Here is a 24479-nt window from a genome sequence, read left to right on the forward strand (position 1 = left end):
ATGTGTGTAACAGAGAATCTTTTCTATCCTTCCCATCCAGTATAGAAACCTGAAAAATTAGGGTTATAAAACAGGTAGGAAACATACAGGGGTAAAAAGGGTCCTCCCAACAGATCCGTGGTTCTCAACTTGGGGTCCCCAGATGTTTTTGGCCTTCAACTCCCAGAAATCCTAACAGCTGGTAAACTGGCTGGGATTTCTGGGAGTTGTAGGCCAAAAACATCTGGGGTTCCCAGGTTGAGAGCCACTGCAGTAGAGAATGTATTCCCTCTCCCATACAAACGGAAGTCAAGAAGAAAGACAATAATGAAAGAGGGGACAAGGTTCACATTCTCAAGTCTGGCCTTAGCATTGAATAGAGTGAAGCAATTGTGTTGTCAAAGACTTTCATGGCCAGAATCACTGGGACTTGCTTCTGGAACATGGCCATACAGCCTTGGAAACTCACAGCAACCCAGTGAAGCAATTGCTTGAGGCTGCAATGTTGGCGGCAGCTCTAGCAATCTTCTGACTGTTGTTTCTCAGTCCTCCAGTCTTGGAGGAGAGAGTTGCAATGCCATGCAGTCTCTCCTCATCTTCTAAACTAGTCTGCCACCCTTCTGTCATGGTGGGTGATACTATTCTATTGTCAGTATTGCATTAAGAGTATAGTTCAGTAACTTGAGTGTTGGATTACATGCTTGGAAACCAGGATTCAGATCCCCACTCCGCCATAAAAAACCACTGAGTGACCTTGAGCAAGTCAAATTCTGTCACCCTCAGGGGAAGGCAAAGGGAAACCCTCTCTGAACAAATCTTGCTAAGAAAACACAATGGTAGGATGTCTGTAAGTTGGAGTCAACATGGAGACAAAGAACAGGCAGCCTAATAATCTCCTCTACATGGAATGGAAGCACTGGATATCTTGTCCCACACCTCAGAAAGCAAAAGGACTTAAGACACCCTTATTTGTTGCATCCACAACTAGAACACCAGAACAGGAACAAAGTCATCTAATTTAGCACTGCCTTCAGTACATACTCCATTATTAAAACATTGACAAAGGGGAGTGGGAGTGACCTGATTATATATTATCACTTTTTCAATTACAGTTGGCCCTCCATGTCAATAGATTCTGAATATCATCCACAGCTTGAAATTACTATATAATGGGATATGAGCATCCACAGATTTTGGTATCCACAGGGGCCCTAGACCCAATCCCCAGCTCACTTTACCCTTAAATGTACCTCATCATCCATGCAGCACAGTCCTTAGTGGTATCATTAAGTAATATGCATTAAGTAACATCCATAGTTGCTCAAAGCTTGTTGTCCAAACACATGTGTACACACACATGCCACAGTTCTTGTTTTGAAATCTTAGCTGAAGAAGGTGTTCCTAGAGCAAAATGAAATGAGATTATTTCCTCTCACTTAGGGTTCATCTACAGCAGTGGTTCTCAACCTGTGGGTCCCCAGGTGTTTTGGTCTACAACTCCCAGAATTCCCAGCCACTTTACCAGCTGTTAGGATTTCTGGAAATTGAAAGCCAAAACATCTGGGGGCCCAGAGGTTGAGAACCACTGATCTACACTTTAGAATTAATGCAGTTTGACACCGCTTTAACTACAATGGCTCAATGCTATGGAATCCTGGGGCTTGTAATCAGAGCCGGCCCTAGGTATCTTTCAGGTGTAGGCAAACAGAACAACAAACAACAAACCAATCACTGAAAAATAAAAGTGTTAGATAAGCAAAAATGTTGGATAATAAGGAGGGATTAAGGGAAAGCCTATTAAACATCACATTAATTAAGATTTTACAAATTAAGCACCAAAACATGTTTTACAACAAATCAACAGAAAAAGCAGTCTCAACTGCGCCCCCGTATGTTTTGCGCCCGAAGTGACTGCTTCATTCACCTCATTGTTGGACTGGCTCTGCTTGTAATTGTACAAGGTCTTTAGCCTCCTCTGCCAAAGAACCTGGGATCTCAGTAAACTACAAATCCCAGGATTCCATAGCATTGAGCCATGGCAGTTACAGTGGTGTCAAACTGCATTAATTCTACAGTATGGACGCACCCTTACCTATGGAGATGAATAAGGAACATTTAATCTAACCTTGTAAAAACGAGCAGAGGTGAGTCTTGGGGCTACAGGCTCCAAGGGAAAGTGGAAACAAGTTAACTAAATAAATATATAGACCTTCAGGGAGTCTTTGCAAGTTGCAACAGCAAATATATTAAGCCTTAGACATTGCAGCAAGCTCTATTGGCTTAGCTGGAGATTTGGATTCAGTCTTTTCCTCTTGCCTGAAGTGGAGTCCAACAAAACTAGAGAATTTGTACCCTGATCTTCCACCGGAAGTTGGACCAGGCATAGAGATCTGGCAAACCAAATATTTTCTCGCTCCATAAAGGTAAAATATCTTGGAATTTTAAAAACTTTCTGCCACAATCAGAAAACGGTGTTTGCTGGAGATAGGCAGAGGCACTGCAGCTTAGTGAGGCAAAGCAAACTATATGTTTATAGACATCAATTCCGAGCACAGAATATAGAAGCGGTTGATCTTCCTGCTAGTGAATAGCTCACCTGAGATGATACCGGATCCTATTCTATACAGCTTGCCTAGCGTGATTGTGAGTAATACAGCTCTCCCAGAATCCTGCTAATAAAGCCGTTGTACCTCACTGCCCTACATTATCACTCATTTGTATATGAAGCATGTAATTATCTTTTAATATTAGTCTGGGGCGCAACAGCAGCAGCTATTATGCAGGAAATGTGCTTGCGTTCCTGTAATTTGTCTGGTATGCTTGAAAAGGCTCAGTGTCTCTTCTTAATGAGTGTAGCCAGTGCTTGGAAGCAATGGTTGTGCCTACTGCCATCTGGTGGCCAGAGAGAAGTACAACAGTGCTGTTCACCAAAGCTGGTGCTGAAAGAACTACTGCAGTTATTCCCGTGTAAAGTTATATGCCTGTATGCACCTTCCCACTGAATTTCATAGGGGTTTCCTAGGCAAGGAATTCTCAGAGAAGGTTTTGCCAGTTCCTTCCTCTGAAATATAGCCAACAGCACCTGGCATGCGTGAATGGTCTCCCATCTAAGGGATGATCCATGTTTCCAAGATCAGGTAGGATCTGGTGCCATCAGGACACTTAGACCCTATTACAACTGTATGTGAGCTTAACTGGTTTGGTTTTGTATCTCATTGTAGTATGTGCTGTCCACCACAATGTCATAAATCTTTTTCTAGTTCGAAGCAAGGATCATGGTCCTTTGGCAGTGTCAATATTTAAAATAATCAGGCTGGTTGGTGACCTTAATCATAGAATCATAGAATCATAGAATAGTAGAGTTGGAAGAGACCTCAAGGGCCATCTAGTCCAACCCCCCGCTAAGAAGCAGGAAATCGCATTCAAAGCACCCCCGACAGATGGCCATCCAGCCTCTGCTTAAAAGCCTCCAAAGAAGGAGCCTCCACCACGGCCCGGGGGAGAGAGTTCCACTGCCGAACAGCCCTCACAGTGAGGAAGTTCTTCCTGATGTTCAGGTGGAATCTCCTTTCCTGTAGTTTGAAGCCATTGTTCCGTGTCCTAGTCTGCAGGGCAGCAGAAAATAAGCTTGCTCCCTCCTCCCTATGACTTCCCCTCACATATTTGTACATGGCTATCATGTCTCCTCTCAGCCTTCTCTTCTGCAGGCTAAACATGCCCAGCTCTTTAAGCCTCTCCTCATAGGGCTTGTTCTCCAGACCCTTAATCATTTTAGTTGCCCTCCTCTGGACGCTTTCCAGCTTGTCAGCATCTCCCTTCATCTGCGGTGCCCAAAACTGGACACAGTATTCCAGGTGTGGTCTGACCAAGGCAGAATAGAGGGGGAGCATGACTTCCCTGGATCTAGACGTTATTCCCCTATTGATGCAGGCCAAAATCCCATTGGCTTTTTTAGCTGCCGCATCACATTGTAGGCTCATGTTTAACTTGTTGTCCACGAGGACTCCAAGATCTTTTTCGCACACACTGCTGTCAAGCCAGGCGTCCCCCATTCTGTATCTTTGATTTCCATTTTTTCTGCCGAAGTGAAGTATCTTGCATTTGTCCCTGTTGAACTTCATTTTGTTAGTTTCGGCCCATCTCTCTAGTCTGTCAAGATCATTTTGAATTCTGCTCCTGTCTTCTGGAGTGTTAGCTATCCCTCCGAGTTTGGTGTCATCTGCAAACTTGATGATCGTGCCTTCTAACCCTTCGTCTAAGTCGTTAATAAAGATGTTGAACAGAACCGGGCCCAGGACGGAGCCCTGCGGCACTCCACTTGTCACTTCTTTCCATGATGAAGACGACGCATTGGTGAGCACCCTTTGGGTTCGTTCGCTTAGCCAATTACAGATCCACCTAACCGTAGTTTTGTCTAGCCCACATTTTACTAGTTTGTTTGCCAGAAGGTCGTGGGGGACTTTGTCGAAGGCCTTACTGAAATCTAGATATGCTACATCCACGGCATTCCCTGTATCGACCCAACTCGTAACTCTATCGAAAAAAGAGATCAGATTAGTCTGGCATGACTTGTTTTTGGTAAATCCGTGTTGACTATTAGCAATGACCGCATTTGTTTCTAAGTGTTTGCAGACCACTTCCTTAATGATCTTTTCCAGAATCTTGCCTGGTATTGATGTGAGGCTGACCGGACGGTAATTGTTTGGGTCGTTCTTTTTTCCCTTCTTGAAGATAGGGACCACATTCGCCCTCCTCCAATCTGCTGGGACTTCTCCTGTTCTCCAAGAACTCTCGAAGATGATTGCCAGTGGTTCTGAAATAACTTCCGCTAGTTCCTTCAATAGCAATTAAGCTAATGCAGGCACCTTAATTCCATTGGTGTAAGCATTAGACAATGACCCAAAAAATCCTAAAGGCACAAGATCCTGTCTGAGTTTACAAACTAAGCCAGATCAGCTCTGATTGGTACTTGAATGGGAGGCTGCCAACAAATACCAGGTGCTATGGGCTATATTTCAGGGGAAGGAACTGGTGAAAACACCTCTGAGTATTCCTTGCCCAAGAAAACTATGAAATTTCATGAGTCACCATAAGAAAACAGGCAACAAATGCCAATGCAGTGGGCTTTCCATTTTCACAAGGGTTAAGTGCTCAAGGTTTGCATGAAAGTAGAAAAACCACAAATAGAAAAATGCAGATCTTTTTACTTGACTTGAAAGTTGGTTACCGAGCCACACTGGAGAGGCTAGAGTTTCCTAGATAGAGCTTTTTAAATCATATCCATAAATAATCAAATCTCCAAAAGTTAAATGTGAAGGGCTGATTGCACATACACAAAAGCATAAGATGAGTTTCAAAAGCCAGATTTATCATTAAAATTGACTCAAAAATGAAGAACATAAGCTAAAATCTATGCTAAAGAATGCTGCTAGGAAAAAAGTTGGTGTAAAGAGCCAAATATATCCACTAGGAAGCTAATCTATTCACAAGTATGACATTCTCCTAATGGGAGCTCTCTAAGGTGCCTACTGATGTTGTACTTTGTTTCTGTAGATTTAACCGGGAACCACTTTGAGCAGGGCCTACTCTCCAACATTAGTATCAAAAAGGTTACAAATCAGTTTTTGGTCAACTTTAGATTCAGTTTGGTTATTTGGAGTGCTTCTTCAGAAAATTGCATTGGATAGACCACATCAGCACTAGTTTCTGGTACACAACATATGCCACCCACTAGTCGCCATATGCCTGCCCATGGAAAACCATAGTTAATAATCTAGAGCTGATGTGGTCTATCCAATGCAATTTTCTGAATCAACACTCCAAACAACCCCAGGAACAGGCCTAAAAATGAAGACACCAAGATATTTTTTGGTTGGGCTGTGTTATTATCTGTGGATTTTGTTAACGCTCGTAAAAAAAAGAAGGGGAGGGGGCTGAGGTTGAAAAAATACAAAAAAGCGGAAATACAAAAAGTACTCAGCTCTGCAGAAATGAGTGGAAATAAAATCAAAATGAATAAATAAATAAAGAGGAAGGAGGTTTGCAGACCAGATTTTAGTTCTTGCGGCCCACTGGTGGGCTGCGGCCCATGGGTTGGGAACCACTGCTATAGATTTTCATCAGCACAGCCTCTATATTACTATAGCTTTTATATTACTATTTTTTGATATTATATTTATGTAAAACATTTATGCAGTGTAAGACCCACAATGTAATTGGTTTTCCACTGTATTGAACTAATATCTGCAAATAATATTTTACCATCAGCTGGATTTTTAAAAAGTCCTATTAAACATAAAAGAATTATGGTGTTTTGTCCAGACCCTTTATCTAAAGGACTATAACCTTGATATCTTATGAATTTGGAAAGACGAAGAATTGCCAGAAAAGATGATAGTGAGATATTTAACTTCTTCTTTAAAATTTAAATCTGCAGAAATTTTCCAGTAAAACATCATTTTATATTGTTTATATAGGAATATAAACAATATAGAAAAATTGAATGGCTTTTTATTCCCATAATAATCAAACAGAAGAACAATTTTACATACATATTTCTGTTATAACTTACAGTTAATGCAAATGTGAATCTCTTTCCTTTTATATCTGGGGTGGATATGTGAGATTCTTCATATTGGTTTTTAAAATATATTTTCCCAAGAAAACACAAAACTAAACATTTTAGATACATAAAATCACCAAGACTATACAGCTACATACTGAAGATAACAACAAAACAGCTGTAAAGAGTACAAACGTTCCAATTTCTATCTGATTGTTACTACCCCTTGTTAGTCTACTCTCTAGGTAGGCAACCTTGTATTATTTAAAATCAACCAATAGTTTCCTCATGTATTACTTGAACTAATTAATTGCATTTAATCTCTGATCACTTTGCCATCACGTAGTAGAAATGTTCTACTGAGTAAAGAAGATATGTGCTCAACTACAAACATGCCAGTCTGCGCATTGTCTATTGTTTGGCAAGTTCCTTTAAAAGTTGAAGAAAATTTCAATTATTCCTCAGTGGTTTCAATTTGCATATTTCCAAGGAAACCTTAGAAATGAATACAAAACCCCAGGGGATTATCTGTTATGTTTCAGCAAGCTTCCCTGTTTCTAATAAATAACGCAAAGCAGGTTCTTTATCACCTCTGCATTCTTTCAGGAAGAAAGTGCATATAACATGAATGATGTTTCATTAACCAGTAGAACGAAGTGTGATTCCTTCGGAAATGAAAGCGAGAGCTTCTTCACACAACCAGCTCAGTGCGTGAAGCCTGCCAGGATTAACTTCCAGTTGTGTCCTGTGTGATAAGGCCATTGTGACAGGGTTCGTGTAAGACTGACATGTGACATAGCTTGAGGGAAAGCCTGTCTCATTGCAGCAGAAGGCAGTCTGCTCTGATTCAGGGACACAAGCTGTGTTAGAGAGGAACACATGAAAATGTAACTATACAGAGTTTAGGGAGCCAAGTTACTACACAACTGCCTCATACTGGAAAGGGTATGTGAAGATGCCCCAACGGAGAGGGTAAAGCAAGGCTGTGGGTTTCTTTCAACAAGGCTCAAGATTCTAGGCTCGAACTTAATACAGGACCATTCCTACAACTGGTCCTTGGGTCAAGCAGTCTTTGTCTTGTGCTTTCTTCCACTGGGAAACATTTATTGTGTCAGAAGCGAATGGAGAATACAGTTACAATGTATAGAAAAACCACAACGTTAAAAACTTGGCATTATACTTGATTTCTTTTGACCAGAAGCTGGCCACTTTTGAATGCGTCTAGTGTTGCTGTAAGAAGATCGTCCATTTTTCATTGTAGCAAGTGGTCTGTGGTTTGCTCTTCTCCACACTCGCATGTCATGGACTCCTCTTTGTAATTTCTTAAGGTTTGCTTTGCATTTTGTGGTGCCAGAGCGCAGTTTGTTCAGTGCCTTCCAAGTTGCCCAGTCTTCTGTGTGTCCAGGGGGATTTTCTCATTTGGTATCAGCCACGGATAGAGGTTTCAGGTTTTAACCTGCCACTTTTGGACTCTCATTTGCTGAGGTGTTCCTGCTAATATCTCTGTAGATCTTAGGAGGCTATTTCTTGATTTAAGGGGTTGGGAAAATGCTCCTGATTGTTATCTTTAACTTAGTGGTTCTCAACCTTTGTGTCCACAAGTGTTTTGGCCTACAATTCCCAGAAATCCCAGCCAATTTACCAGCTGTTAGGATTCCTGGGAGTTGAAGGCAAAAACATCTGGGAACCCACAGGTTGAGAACCACTGCTCTAACTGAAATTCAGAGTTGACTTCAGGGATTCTATTATACGACTTGGGGTCCCAACAAGGAGGACAGAGTATGCATTGGGTTGTCGCACTCTCTGTGACTCAGTCTGTTTCTCATTACATTTGTATCTTCAATTATTTAAATGTATTTATTTATTTTATGTTATCATTAATAGCCATCTCGAGTGCCATTTTCTGGTAGAAAGGCAGCAGATAAATAATAGAACACCATACAACACGATTTTTGTTCCTGGGTTATAAATGTCATTTCCTAATTGGTTCTATCATAAAAACATGGGAAAAGTTTATTAAACTGCAAAAACTTTGTTTTTGCGGGACATCCTTCAGCACATTTTGCTATAGTTTTTCAGTGAATATCTCATAGAGTCTCAATCAATTCAAAACAGTATGTGGCAGCCACAAAAACGATGTTTCTGGAGTATATCAACTACTTTCAGACTAAGTACCACAAAATTAAACAGAAAATAACACTTTCAGTCCAAGAACAGAAAAGCTTTCAAATTATGTTACATAGTGTAATTAATAGACAAAAACCAGTAATCTCTAAATAGGCCTGTTAATGGTCAACACTGTTTCAGGGTTGCTTTAGTTCACAGTATTGACTGAAATGAAGGCCTTGGCTTATGTCGTTTGTGACATAGAAAGTGCAAATATTGTTGCATTATAATTACTGCAACTGGCAATAAATCTGAGTCAATGTCTTTGATGGGGACAAAACTGTTAGCAGGCTGATGGTGTCTTGAGTGGGCGAGCATCCATTTTCTCTCCTAACTAAGAATGTGTGCCAATGCTACATCAAACCAGCTGATAAACAGTAGCAACAAGTTCTGCTTTATTTTCACCCTGTACAGATCTTTGTATCCAAATGGATTACCTGATGAATATTCCATTCTAACAACTTTTCGGATGGCTGGAAGTACACTTCAGAAATACTGGAGCATTTGGCAGGTTCTGGATGTTTCTGGAAATGAACAAGTTGGGTTGAAGTTTAATGGACCAGCCAAATCTGTTGAGTATTCATATAGAGGAACTGATGGAGTTCTCCAGACAGCAATATTTTTGGACTTGCCCTATCTATTTGATTCTCAATGGCATAAGGTTATGGTTGGTATAGAAAGGAGCACGATCACTCTTTATGTGGACTGCACTTTGATCCAAACTTTAACCATTACACCAAGAGGAAAGATCAGCGTTGATGGCTTCACCACATTGGGAAAATTGAGAAATAATCCTCAGATTTCAGTTCCGGTAAGTTTTGAGCATTTAGTTTTTCAAAGAAAGAATTACTTGAACACTTTGGGGGTGTTGGCAGAAACTTCATAATATAGTTTGTTAATGCATCTGTTATTTGAATTGTTGTTGAGAAAAAACGATTGCCTTTGAACAAGCTTTCAATGCCTACACCTTATTATAGTTGGCATTTTGTGTTGAGGAAACATCGTAAGAACTAAGCACATACTCTGAGGAATGGGGGAAAAACAATTTGGAAACCAAGAGATTTTTTTTTAAATTAGACTAAAATGAATGCTGGATCTTCTGAACATTTAAATACAAGCCTTACTTCAACTCATTACAACTCCTAATTAAAAATCATCAAGCCATTACAAAGTAGGGAGGAACATGACTGTCTTTGAACTGTATTACTGTTAAGCAGCATATCAAAATTCATTGTGGTGTCAGTGATATAAAAAGGTCTTATTGATTTATGCAAGCTGGACACTGAGAACAGCATTTATTCTCTTTTGTTTTATGTGCCTTCGAAAAGGCACCAGCCCCTATCTATACTGCCATTGAACTGCATTATATGAATCTACACTGTCATATACAGGTAGTGCCCAAATTATGAACAAGATAGATTGTGTGTTCTTAAGTTGAATTTGTTTGTTAGTTGAAACAGGTACATTTTTAAAATGCATCTACAGCCAAACCTATCTATCTCTATCTATCGATCTATCTCTCTCTCTCTCTCTCTCTCTCTCTCTCTCTCTCTCTCTCTCTCTCTATCTATCTATCTATCTATCTATCATCTATCTATGGATAGCATAGGGAAGGGTTAACAGTACACCCTTGTGGTTTGCTATCTGTGACCCCGTTCAGATTTTCCCTCACTTTCTGTCTCTCTGAAAATTGAATTCTGAAAAAATTGTTTTGTTGTGAAAACAAGGATTGGTGATAAGGTCTCAGTGGAGATACCTTTTTCCCATGATAACTCTTTCCAAAGTGAATTTCCCTTCCAAGATGTAGATTTCTCTCACTCCCTGTTGTCTCATCCCCGTTCTTAACTATGAGTTGTTTGTAAGTCGGATGTTTCTAACTTTTTGAATCTCCTTCAGGAGAGATTAAAGTGGGGTATAAGTAGTAAAGGTAAAGGTTTCCCCTGAAGTTAAATCTAGTCGTGCCCGACTCTGGGGGTTGGTGCTTATCTCCATTTCTAAGCCAAAGAGCCGGCGTTGTCCGTAGACGCCTCCAAGGTCATGTGGCCGGCATGACTGCACGGAGCGCCGTTACCTTCCCACTGGAGTGGTACCTATTGATCTACTCACATTCACATGTTTTTGAACTGCTAGGTTGGCAGAAGCTGGGGCTAACAGTGGACGCTCACCATGCTTCCCGGATTCGAACAGCCGACCTTTCGGTCAGCAAGTTCAACAGCTCAGTGGTTAACCCTCTGTGCCACCGGGGGTATAAGTGAACATAATAATAATGATCTCGGGGACTGCCTGTAATGTAATTCAATGCAGTTAATCTGCATTATATGGCAGTGTAGATGGGGCCACAGTCTTCCTTCTAGAATGCTATAGTTTAAACTCAACCATTCCTTCCTTGTTTACATAAACTAAAACATCTGAAGACTAAAACCACTATTTATTTTGGAATACATACTGTGGTAACACAAAATGCTTGGAATCTTTGGACATCGTCCAGATGCCTTGCTTGTGACATCATGACTCATATGCAATAACTACTCTGAAGGAAAGTACCATTCTGTTCAGAGTAATGTTTGAAATCCTTTCCTCTGTGCCTTTCTGCCAACAATGCTGGGTTTCAGGAATTTGATCTGTGACACTGTATGATGAGCTGGTTTATTTTCGTCCCAGCTGAAGATTGGTGTGAAGTTTCTCAAGAAAGTGTGAAGTACCTTTATATGATGGACAGGAAATCATTTGTATCTGTCACACTTTGACAGATTTATATATAATTGTGTAATCCCATTAAGATAAAGACACATTCCACTTTCTAATAATGCCATGTAATAGAGCTTTATGGAATTAAGGTATTAGGAAATGTATGCAGACATGTTTAGATTGTGGCCCTGAAAGGGCCTTTTGTTTAATTGATCATTATCATAACGAGTTTACCCCATGTCCTGTACATTTACAATGTACTTCACTTGGTTTTTAAAACTTCTGGAGGAAGCACCATGATTTCCTTCTATGGAAGGTACAGTAAGGCCTTCCAAAGAGTTAGCTGAAACCACTAAGGGCCAACTATGTGTATCATGCCGTTTTGTGCTTCTCTTCACTCCATACTTGAGTCGATGGTTGTTTCTTTCATGAAAGGTAAGAACAAGAGCAATAGGAGAAATGATGGTGGTCTGACTATCATAGCAGAAGCTTTTCTCATCTTTCATATCTTACAAATTAATGTTATTTTCTTTGTGGTTGGTCACTGAGAAAAATACACTTTGTCTGGAGGTCTGATTGCTCAAGGATGAAAGTCTGGCTAAGGACCTCATCACACTTACCTTTTTTTGCATCCTAGGATGCTAAAGGGACAGTCCAGCGATGGATGGGCACGCTGCCCATCTCATGACATTGCTGGAATTCCTGTTGAAGCCCTGCCCCCAACTGGAGTGGAAGCATCATAGGATGCTTCCCTCCTAATACAAGAAGGCTCCCATGTTGTTCTGGCTCCAAAAGAACCAGAACACTTCAGAACTACTTCGGTGATGCTACTTCAGAACTACTTCAGTGATGGGGGAAGCGTGACTGCTCGAGAGTGGAAGCACAGAGGCTGGCGAAATGGTATCGGGGGGGGGGGAGTCGTTCATATGATGAGATCACTAAAAATCAATCTCTGGAACACTAATGAGATTTCAGCTTCTAGTGATGTGTTATTTACAATGTATACTCTGACCCCCAAATACCTATCCAATGGTGGCTTCATAGAATCATAAGATTATAAAATTAGATAGTTCCTTCAGACTTTGGATTAAAACCTGGTAGAGACCAAATCATCCTGCTGACTTTGGAGACACCAACTACCAGTATTTCAGTTTCAAATATGCTTTCTTGTGCATGTGTGTGCATATATGTATTACAGGAGTTCTTAACTTGTTTCATTATCACCATAACCAGAACTAATTTTAATATGTAGTCCTTAACTAGTTTTTATGGTTACCATAACCAGAAAAGACATGAATTTGCACAACAACAAAACCAACAACTGCTATTCCCATGAAGCTAGGAAACCAATAGATTGAGAGGTGTTTGCAAGATGAGAATCTTATTATTGAAAACAGGGAAGATATACAAGATGAATAAAGAATGGTTAATTGTGATCTGCCATAAAGGTAGCATAAATGTAAACAGAGAAGAATGTTCTAAAGTAGGCCTGTATAGGATATTCTTGAGAAGGTATCTATTTCATAAATTAGATTTGTTGAATTGCTTAAAATATGCCATTACTTCCAGTCTGGTTTGAATATTAGGTGGATTAGCATTCATTAGTGAACATGGAAACCCATTTTAGGCATTGTCCTCTATATGATCAGTCACATGACGAAACACATTAGGTTTGTAGTCTTTGGTCCTATCTTTGCTGTAGTTATTCTCTTTTGGCTTCTGTCCTGACATATTGCAGTAGACCATTTGAAGAGAGGAGTAGGGTAAAGACATTGGAAAAGTTAGTCCATGGCGCATCATACCCTCAGAGTTTTAGCAATACATCCTGAAAAGTATTTTCCTTCTATCACATGAATTGGGCTTGATGTACAAGTGTGATATAAATGGTTACTGCCACAAGCAAATATTCAACTGTTTGTGGTTGTTGTAAGTCACTAGTGGCAATTATTTTATATTCCCTTGGAAAGACAGCATTTAAAAATAACTCCTGTGGAGGTCTTTGGGAGTTGACCTGTGGTTGGGTTCCAAGGTAGAAGTTATTTAAGAAAAAACCCGATATCAATGTATAGTTAGATAAAAATGATTGGAAGTGATGTTGACCCAAACAAAATGTCCTTTAGTTTGCTAACTTTAATAAATGCATAGATAGTTAGGTGTTTGAGTTTACTCAGCTAGCTCCTTATTTACATGTAACAGGTTTAATCTATTTTAGCTGGATTAGGATCCTCATCAAGTAAAGGGGGGAAAATAATTCTGAGCTGTCTGTATTGAGCAGACCCACTTTTGCAGTTCATACATGACTCAGCCAAGCAGATGATAGCACTTCACTGAATGAGATTTGAAAAACGTCCTTACTCTTTATCACTCTGGTACTTAAGAGTGTGGTATTAAGTGCTGCTTTAAAAGCGGTGTAGTGGCAAATTTAAAAGTTGGTTGTTGTCATTTGCCATCAAGGTGACTTTGACTTACAGTGACTCTATGTATGAGAGACCTCTGAGAGCTCCCGTCATCACCTGTCCTACTGAGGTCTTGAAAAACCAGTATTGTGGCTTCTTTGATCTAATCAATTCATCTATAGAGCAGTCCTTTCTCTTCGACTGTTAGTATGCATTATTACCTTTTCCAGTGAATCCCATCATCTCATACTGTATTCCAAGCAAAGCAATCTTAGTTTAGTCATGTTGGCTTCTAGTGAGAGTTCAGGCTTGGTTTGCTTTCAAGCCCATGTAATTTATAGCAGTGCATGGTATCTGTAGAACTCTCTTTCAGTACCACATTTCAAATACAGTAGAGTCTCACTTATCCAACGTTCTGGATTATCCAACACATTTTTGTAGTCAATGTTTTCAATGCGTTGTGATATGTTGGTGCTAAATTCGTAAATACAGTAATTGCTACATAGCATTACTGCGTATTGAACTACTTTTTCTGCCAAATTTGTTATATAACATGATGTTTTGGTGCTTAATTTGTAAAATCATAACCTATTTTGATGTTTAATAGGCTTTTTCTTAATCTCTCCTTATTATCCAACTTATTCGCTTATCCAACATTTTGCTGGCCCGTTTATGTTGGATAAGTGAGACTCTACTGTAAATCATTTTTCTTCGGTGTTCATTCAAACAGTAGTCATCCTATGATACACATAATAAAAGTCCCAAAACAGCTGTTTTCTTGATCCACATCAACAAACTACTTCTCCCAATTTGCATCTCCAATCAAACATCTCTTTCGTTACGCTAACAAAATTGTATCGTCCTGCAAGACTAAACCACTTCAAGATAATTTGCATTAGAACAGCAATTACACATATTGCCCATGCCCTTCCCAAATGCCTTGGAGATTGCAGGTATATTGAACATGGTAGGTAACCTCTGGAAGCTGTCAAATGAAATCTTGATCCCTGATAATGGATAATAATGGATGTAAAGAATCCCCCAATTCTTCTTGGTACCTATTGGAGGAAACTATAAACAGTAACAAAGGTGGACAGCTCTGTTTCAGTTGGTTTCTGCTTGTATCTGAAAGAACTACTTAGGATTGGTGCAAGGAGTATAGCCCTTGAGGTGCATCTGCACTGTAGAATTAATGCAGCTTGACACCACTTTAACTGGCATGGCTAAATGGAATCACTGGAGTTTTAGTTTTAGAAGGTCTTTACTAGTGCCTTATCAAACTACAACTCCCAGGATTCCATAGCATTGAGCCATGGCAGTTATAGTGGTGTCAAACTGCATTAATTCTACAATGTAGATACACCTCTTGTTGTCAGGGGAATATCTTCTGGATTCTCAAGCAGAACTCAGTTACCAAACATGGAAAGAGTTACTTCATACTTAGCACACAACATGACAGTTAGTCCTGTTGTTCATCTCAAGATGGCACAACATTCCTGAGATAAGAACATGAAACTACTAGCCTTCTTTGAGAATGGATTAGCACCCCCATCTCTCATCCTAGCTAAGAAATATGGTAAAACTATTCCAACAGAGCCCTCCGTCTTTCTGTGCTTAAAGCTTATAGAAGTGGGAAAGAATCTAGCTTCTATGCAATATAGAGATCCTTTTTCTTAAGCATTCACTATATAAAATAATAATAATATAAATCTCATGTTTGGGAGTGCAATTTCAGGCCTTACCCTAGGGCAGGGTTGTTGTTTTTTTTTTTGCCAACCTGTGAGGTGGCATCTCAGTGCATTATCAGTTGTGAGGAATTCTAACTCCCACCAGCAATAAGTGTGTGTATGCTTTTCTCTCCACAACAACACAGCTGCTGCCTGCATAAATCACAAATAAATCTTCATTTACATATCTGACATTGCTTCATCTTGATCACCCTCCAGTCCTATATAGTCAGGTTGTCTATCTTGTCTAAGCTTTGCTGCTCCATTAATATTTGTCTTGTCTGACTGCAGATCAAAGAAACTGTTTTAGCGTTATTGCAATTTGATTAATCTTATACATGAAATGATCTTAATGGGACTAAACTGGAAGGCAGCCAAGTACTTTGGCTGAAATGGTTTGTTGACCATAGCAATTATTCGCCACAAGCTTCTGAAGACTTTGCTCATGGATGCTGGCTGGCAAGCTTTTCTGTTATCTTCACTCTGCCTTTTTTTTAAAAAAAAGCATTCTCTTCTAGAGAGTCTTTCTTATTTATTCTTTTAAGTTTATCAGAACAACATAATATCCTTGCAGAATGAATAGAGTGATGGTTTCAAATGTTGCATCTGTTCATGAAAGATACTGACTTGCTCACTTGTGAATGCAGATCTCCATCATGGAGATCACAAAGCTCTTTACAAAAAAAGAAGGATGAAGCTCATGGCTAGACTCCTATTCATTGACAGAAATATAAGATCTGGATACCCTTGAGCCCATTAAAATTACCCACCAGGTGGCATTACAACCAATGAAGCCCACAAACACCCAGAATAGGAAATGTAAATGATGGAAGAAAGCATTTGACATTCTTATCTTTTTTTTTTTTTAAATAATTTTTATTGAAACTTTGCTGTTACATAAAAGTGAGCAAAGGGTAGAAAACTAAGGGAAAGCTTCGTGAGGAAGGGTTTAGGGGAAGGGGTGGTAGGGGAGGAACAGGAAAGTGGGGAGAGGGGGGTAGGGGAAAGCATTTGACATTCTTATCTTAAGCATTTGGTGAAAGGGAGCAGGAAGACTACATATGGCAGTTTCCTCTGGGGGACAAACATTACTTTTCCTCCTCTTCATGAAAACTGTGCAGAGACTGTGGGGAACTGAAATGAAACCCAATGTCCTGTGGCATCCATATGCTGTGAAAAGAAGAGAAGGAGAGAGGAAGATAACCTCTCAATCTTCCCAAACAGCTCTCTTTTAGAAACCCATTTCATTCCTATCTAAGAAATGGCAAATCAGGTTTGTGTTTCACATTGAGATCCACTGCTGTCTCATGGAATTTCTGGAGGATAGGGATAATGGGCAAACTATGCAAACTTGAATATTCTTCTCCCTATGAGTTTGATGCACTGTCTCCCCGATTGCAGCTTGCAAATCTCACTTTCAAGAAGAGAGATACATGCCTCTTTTTCATATTGCCCAAAAGTAGTAGTAAGTAGTAGTAGAAGAAGAACTTTCAATGTCTATCTAGCCCCGGTCACCCATGGAGCTGGCTGGCTCCCATCAGACGATGTTGTGCCGGCTCCGTGGGTGAAGAAGGGTGGAACCGGCAGCAACACGGGAGACTTCCTGTGTTGCCATTAACTCTATGGGGGGAGGAACGCACATCAAATGTGTTTATGCTTCCCCTCATGTGATCTCCCTCCCATGGATTTGGACAATGCGAAGCATGGGGCGCTAGATTCTCCACACGCCATGGCGAAGTGGAGCGCTGCTACCTCCTGCCTCTGTCTGTCTGATGAGGTAGTAAGACAATCACAGGCATCTTAAATAAATACATGCAAAATTGTTTAAATCACATAGGTTGTACCTACACTGTAGAATTAATGAAATTTGACACAACTTTCACTGCCATGGCTCAATGCTAAGGAATCATGAGCGTTGTAGTCTTACAAAGACTTTCACCTTCTTTGCCAAAGACTGCTGGTGCCTCACAAAAGTACAAACCCCACGATTCCATAGCATTGAGCAACTGCAGCTAAAGTGGTGTCAAGATGGATTAATTCTGCTGTGTAGATGCACCCATAATTCTAATCTGATAATACAATCCTGGAAACATGAACATGCATTTGTTTTACTGCTTGCTAGTCTGAAGATTTCTGGGAATGGAATTTAGAATTTCAAATGATTTTTGAGGATGTAAAAGAAAGTTACATGCAATATACACTCCTTATTCTGAATATATAAATACATTGAAATAAACCCTGTTCATTTCAAAGGCGGCTGGAAGTAATTTGAAAAGATTATACATATGTAAATCGGAATATGGAGGGACTGTAATATTGGGGAAGCAAATAAAGACTAAAGACCTGAAATCTTGAAAGGCTTGAACATAGGGGGAAAATGAAAACATAATCACATTGACCATAAGAGGCATGAGACGATAATTGGTGAAATATGTCAGAAAAGGGGAATGAAAGCCATTTTTCATGTCCACTTAAAGGAGTTCAGACTTCAACATGTGATTGATTGTATGAATGATGTAGATATAAATATGTCAGTACTATCTAAGGGATGAGACTGTGATACTTCTCAGAATGACTGAAAAGAAACAAGGACTGGGCTTCTGGGCATTAAAAGGTTAGCCTAAGAGCAAGTTTAAAAATAGAAAATGACATGACATGGATAGCATATATGATGTGAGATGACATGACAAGGAGCAGAGCTAAAGTCAAGAAGTTTTGAAATGTTACATATCCAGTGTTTTCGAATGAATCACATGGAAAAATAACAGGTCAGAATATGATCACAGGGTTCCTGGGAGGCATAAGCTTTTCCCCTAGAACATGAAGGGAAACCAGGGACCTCTTCATACAGCCCTTTTGAGTCGTGCCGTTGTGCTAGCAATTGTCGGTAAAAAGGAAAGTGAGCAGGGCGGCTGGTGGTGCCCTGCACACTCTCCCCCCTCTCCTCATCACATAGAGGGAATGGAAAGGGTGTTTTGACACTCTTTGTCTCTCCTCAACAGAAGGCAGAAAGGATGGCAAAGTGCTCTGCCCCGCAGCCCTTTCTGCCACACATGGGGATTTGGGGAGTAAAGTGTGGGTAGCTCTGTCGGAGCTACCCACACTTTCCTTCCCATGGTGGAGGACAAAACAGGGCCTGACATGTGTAGACTGATGGTGCACCACTGGCCCCATCCAAACACCAAAATAAAGTGGCAAAAAGGGGCATTTTTGCCTCATGTGAAAAGATCCTAGATCTTAGACTTTTCCTTATATCGTGACCATAGATGATCCATGTTTTCAGAAATAGCACCAATAGAAAAAGGAGGATGGATAGTTTAGTAACTTAAGCAAGCCTTTTCTCCAAAGAAAGAACATGGACTTGAGCAGAAGACAACAGGTACTAGAGGAATAACATCACTCCCATATCCATGGAGTTCCATGGATATTCATGAAACAAGAGACCATGGATAATAGCAGACTCTGTTGAAATGAATGACTTCTGCTCACAGTTACCACAGAGGTGCCCTTGAGGACCTGGATAATTCCTGTAGAGACATCCTAGGAATTTGCAAGTGGCCTCCAACACAGTTTTATGGTAACTACTCATTGAAGGATGCCATAGAATGGCATGGAGGATACAGGAAGTTCAAATTTCAGATACTGGACCCCTCTCCTCCTTAAATATTTTACGACAAAGTTAATATGGCCATCTGTCACCACCTCATCACATTTACCTTGGGAAGTATCCTACAACACTTTCATTCCAGCTGGAGGACTAATGGAGATCGCTGCCTAATAGACAACATAAGGGAGCTTCCTATGGAAGCCCCTCCTCCAACTGGAGGGAAAGCATCGTACAACACTTCCCTCTCAATCCTTTTGTTAGATGTGCCAACAGATTAGCTAAATTAGGCATCCCTTTCAAGATTAGGAATCTCTATTTGGTTCCTCCGTTAAATATGCTAATAGACACAGAGGTATAATGAAGCAAGTTGAAAATTGTCTTTCAAAATGAATCATACCAAAATAACTCACAAAGATCAGTTTTCTCTCAGAGCTTCTTCAAAGGATCCATTCCTACTTGTAGTATTTTGTGCATTTGCTAAATCATACACCCCTGTGAATTCTCGTATAATCAGGAAGAGCGCTACCATACTTTTCTGTTTGGCCATTTGGATATTGGGTTGTTGTATGTGTTCTGGGCTGTATTATTATTATTATTATTATTTCAATTATTTATACCCCGCCCTTCTCACCCGAGTGGACTCAGGGCGGCTGTATGGCCATGTTCCAGAAGTATTCTCTCCTGATGTTTTGCCCACATCTATGGCAGGCATCAAAGTGTGGAACCCTTTGAAAAGCAAGTCCTAGAAACAGCACCAAAAAAGCCAACTATATGGTTCAGGTATGTTGATGACACCTTCCTGGACCACCTCAACAGCATCCACCCAGGGGCAGTTCAGCAAATTAAGCAGTTGCCAAAGGCGTCATCCTCAATGGGGCTCAGTTGAGGCGCTCCCACGTGCACACACACCCTTGCCTCCTCCTCCCAGGGTTGCTTGCAACTTGCGAATTGATCCTCTGCTGCAGCCTGCAGGTGCCGTTGCTGCTTCGGCTTCCTCCCCCTCTCCTCTCCTCCTCTCCTAATTTGCCTTGCGGTTGAACCGCCCCTGCATGGAAACCCTTCTCTGCTTTGTGTGCCTCTTCCTCTCAGTGGTGGGATGCTGAAGTAAACTTAATCAGGTGAATGTGTCAAGGGGCCATTCAGGTGAAGCTGAGGAGCCCTGGAAGCCCCTTCCTTCCTTCCTTCCTTCCTTCCTTCCTTCCTTCCTTCCTTCCTTCCTTCCTTCCTTCCTTCCTTCCTTCCTTCCTTAGCCTTGTCTTGGCCTTCCCTCCCCTGGCATGCGCTCACCTCAGTGGCGGAGTTTTCACTCTGGCCGCAAGTGTGCGAGCAGGCCTCCCCCTTCCCACCTTCACTCACGAGGCTGCCTCCCGCCAGGTGAAGCAGCTGGAGAGCGTGCACACCACCAGCTTAATAGATCAAAAGTTGTAAAGACCCCCTTAAATGTGCTTTTCATGTGGTAATTGTTGGTACTAGACACTCCTCTACTTCCCACATTGCTGGCATTTATCTATATTCATATTAGGTCATATAGAAAGCTACCAGAAATGGTCTGTGAGAAATTTTAGTGAATTAAGATGCCAAGCAAAAATAGAAATCTTCTTTCGTATTTTTCAGGAAAGACAGATGAGAATGGAGAAAGTCAGTAAAACCAGTGGTAGACAGTCTAAAACCTTTTAATATTTCATTTCCTTTTGCCTCCAGTCAACAAAAGATCATAAATTATGGGAGCCGTAGTCCAACAACTTCTGGTCTAAAGTGGCTTCTCCCCAAACTAATAGACCTTCTCCATTCTTATCTTCTTTTTCTTCTTTTTCTGTTCCTTCAAGTCATTTTTAACTTACAGCAACCTTTAGGCATAGCAATCACAGGGCTTTCCTGGTGGAATGTATCCAGAGGAGGTTTATTCTGGCTTCCACTGAGGCTGAGAGTGTGTGACTCACTCAAGGTCACCTTGCTGAGTTTCCACCACCCAACAGGGATTCAGACATTCAGGGATTCAGACATTGATCTTGCAGCATCTTAATCCAACATTCAAATCCCTTCAAGTTATTAAATAAGGTTTCCACCCTTGGCTTGATGTGGGAATTTCTCTACAAGATATGTCATTCTCTAGTTAGAAGAAAGGTGAACTGTCTCTTTCTGGCCAAAAGTGAAAAGAGCCTGAGAAAAAAAAATAATTAGAGCTCCTGCTTTGTTTTTTTGGCAGGGCATATAGTTAGCTATGCAGAAACTGACTTGGAAACTAGGCAAGTGGGGTTTATATATATCTGTGGAATGTTCAGGGTGGGAAAAAGAACTCTTGTCCAATGCAGGTGTGAATGTTGCAACTGGCACCTTGATTAGTATCAAATAGCCTTGCAGCTTCAAAGCCTGGTTGCTTTCTTTGGGGGAGGGGGTGCCAAAATTCTATTCGCTTACACTTAAAAATTACCTAGGGCCGGCCCTGCATCCACCCAAACATCCAATTCACTATGGGAAAAGAAAAGGAAGGAAAACTGCCATTTCTAGATGTTCTAGATGTTCTAGTCATCTGCAAATTGGGCCACTCAATTGGGCCACTCAGTTTACAGAAAACCTACACACATGGATAGATACCTTCATAAAAACTCCAACCATCACCCAAGTCAAAAAAGAAGCACAATCAAAGCTCTGACAGACCGTGCACAAAGAATCTGTGAACCCCACCTCCTCCAAGGTGAACTAAACCACCTAAACTGGACTCTACAGGCCAATGGATACTCCACCACAGACATCAGAAGAGCTACAAGGCCAAGAACAAGCCATGAGAGTAAAGACAAAGATCCACCCAGAGGAAAGGTGTTCTTACCATACATCAAGGGAACCACTGACCGCATAGGCAAACTGATGAAGAAACACAACCTACAAACTATCTACAGACCCACTCAGAAAATCCAACAAATGCTACGTTCAGCAAAGGACAAGAGCGACCCTCTCACCTTTGCAGGAGTCTACCATATACCATGCAGCTGTGGACAAGTCTACATAGGGACCACCAAACGCAGCGCCCAAACACGAGACTAACCCAACCAGAGAAATCAGCCTAAGCAGAGCACTTGCTGAACCAACCTGGACACAGTATATTATTTGAGAATACAGAAATGCTCGACCATTCCAACAACTATCATGTCAGACTACACAGAGAAGCCATTGAAATCCACAAGCATATGGAGAACTTCAACAGAAAGGAGGAAACCATGAAAATGAACAACATCTGGCTATCAGTATTAAAAAAAACCCCCCAAAGTCTGGACAATAAATAAGGAGCAGCACTCTGAAAACAGAACAATTCCAGACAGAATTCAATCAGGGGCAGCTAACAACTCTGAACAAAGGATTCCCCCAGGCCACGATGTGAGCCTGGGAAGGCAATTTAATGCTAACAAAGGTGATTAATTACAGCATTCACACTGGCCTCCAACAGACAAGAGTTCTCTCTCTCCCCCCCCCCCCCCCCGCACCCAGGAACTTCCACAGATATATAAACCTTCCTTGCTTAGTTTCTCCATACCTCGCAACCTCTGAGGATGCCTGCCATAGATGTGGGCGAAATGTCAGGAGAGAATAGTTCTGGGACATGGCCATACAGCTTGGAACACATACAACAACCCTGTGATCCCGGCCATGAAAGCCTTCGACAACACATTTGGATATTGTTCTTAGAGACCACAATGAGCTTCAGGGGGTATAAGCTGTCCATCCCCGGTGTATATAAGGACAAAAGACCTCTTCACATGGGGCTAAAATCAGCAGCATGTGCCAATTTAGCCCAGGTAACACATGGAGACTGCCAGCTCCCATCAGATGACTCCAGCATGGCTCCCTGGGTGAAGGTGGGCAGAGCTGGTACCACAGCAACATGGGAGGCTTCCTGTGTTGTCAGTGGACTTTATGAGGGAAGCTGCACGCTCCATGCTTCCCCCCCCCCCATGTGATTGCCCTCAGCCGGAGCCAGGCGATGTGGGTTGTGGAGCGCCGGGTTCCCCATGCCCTGCAATGAAGTGGCTATGTGACAAGCTCGTATATTAGTCTTTTAGATATTCAACATGTGGTCATTTGGAAGAAATGCATGGCTAATGTCCATTTGGTGTCATTGTGTTTAAGAAGACCAGATATCAACTAGTTCCGGCACAGTCTGGCTTCAGGCTGGGGCATAGTACCGAGACAGCCTTGGTCGCCTTAGTCGATGATCTATGCCGGGAACTGGACAAGGGGAGTGTGTCCCTGCTGGTTCTGCTGGACCTCTCAGCGGCCTTCGATACCGTTGACCATGGTATCCTTCTGGGGCACCTTGCCGGAATGGGGCTCAAGGGGTACTGTTCTGCAGTGGCTCCGGTCCTTTCTGGAGGGTTGTTCCCAGATGGTTTCATTGGGGGACACCTGCTCGGCCCCACAACCGTTGTTTTGTGGGGTCCCGCAGGGCTCTGTATTGTCTCCCATGTTGTTTAACACCTACATGAAACGGTTGGGAGAGATCACCCGGAGTTTCGGGGTGTGGTGACATCTGTACGCAGATGATGTCCAGCTCTGTCACTCCTTCCCACCTGTCACTAAAGTGGCTGTTCAGGTCCTGAACCGGTGTCTGGCCGCTGTGTCGGACTGTATGAGGGCCAACAAATTGAAATTGAATCTAGACAAAACAGAGGTCCTCCTGGTAAGGCTGAACAGGGAATAGGATTACAGCCTGTGTTAGACGGGGTCACACTCCCCCTAAAGACACAGGTTCGCAGTCTGGGTGTTCTCCTGGACTCATCGCTGAGCCTGGAACCCCAGGTTTCAGTGGTGGCCAGGGGAGCATTTGCACAATTCAGACTTGTGCGCCAGCTGCGCCCGTTCCTTGGGAGGTCTGACTTGGCCACGGTGATCCACGCTCTGGTTACACCCTGTTTGGATTACTGCAACACGCTCTACATGGGGCTGCCTTTGAAGACGGCCCAGAAGCTCCAACTAGTACAACGGGTGGCAGCCAGATTAATAACTGGGTCAGCTTACAGGGAGCACACCACCCCCCTGCTAAGCCAGCGCCACTGGCTGCTGATATGCTACCGAGCCCAATTCAAAGTGCTGGTCTTGACCTATAAAGCCCTAAACGGTTCTGGCCCAATCTACTTGTTCGAACGTATCTCCTCCTATGAACCAGTAAGAACACTAAGATCATCTGGAGGGGCCCTGCTCTCGGTCCCACCTGTCTCACAAGCGCGGCTGGTGGGAACGAGGGACAGGGCCTTCTCGGTGGTGGCTCCCCGGCTGTGGAACACCCTCCCTGCAGATATCCGACAGGCTCCTACCCTGCTGGGATTCAGAAGGGCCGTGAAAACATGGTTATGTGCCCAAGC

General features: G+C 41.8%; 1 protein-coding gene and 1 long non-coding RNA gene across 4 annotated transcripts in view; one reads left to right on the top strand and one right to left on the bottom strand.

Moving 5' to 3' along the window:
• col9a1 (collagen type IX alpha 1 chain) overlaps nucleotides 1-24479 on the top strand; it is a 121876-nt gene that overhangs the window by 5175 nt on the left and 92222 nt on the right. For both annotated transcript variants that reach the window (XM_062982121.1, XM_062982125.1), the window contains exon 5: nucleotides 9122-9518. In XM_062982121.1, the coding sequence (XP_062838191.1) occupies nucleotides 9122-9518 (397 nt within the window). The remainder of the gene's footprint in view (nucleotides 1-9121; nucleotides 9519-24479) is intronic.
• Nucleotides 9095-24479, bottom strand: part of LOC134299395 (uncharacterized) — a 31133-nt gene continuing 15748 nt past the window's right edge. For both annotated transcript variants that reach the window (XR_010006594.1, XR_010006595.1), the window contains one exon: nucleotides 9095-9231. This is a non-coding gene — a long non-coding RNA (uncharacterized LOC134299395). The remainder of the gene's footprint in view (nucleotides 9232-24479) is intronic.

The sequence above is a fragment of the Anolis carolinensis genome, chromosome 1, assembly GCF_035594765.1.
Source record: "Anolis carolinensis isolate JA03-04 chromosome 1, rAnoCar3.1.pri, whole genome shotgun sequence".
Classification (NCBI taxonomy): Eukaryota; Metazoa; Chordata; class Lepidosauria; order Squamata; family Dactyloidae; genus Anolis; species Anolis carolinensis.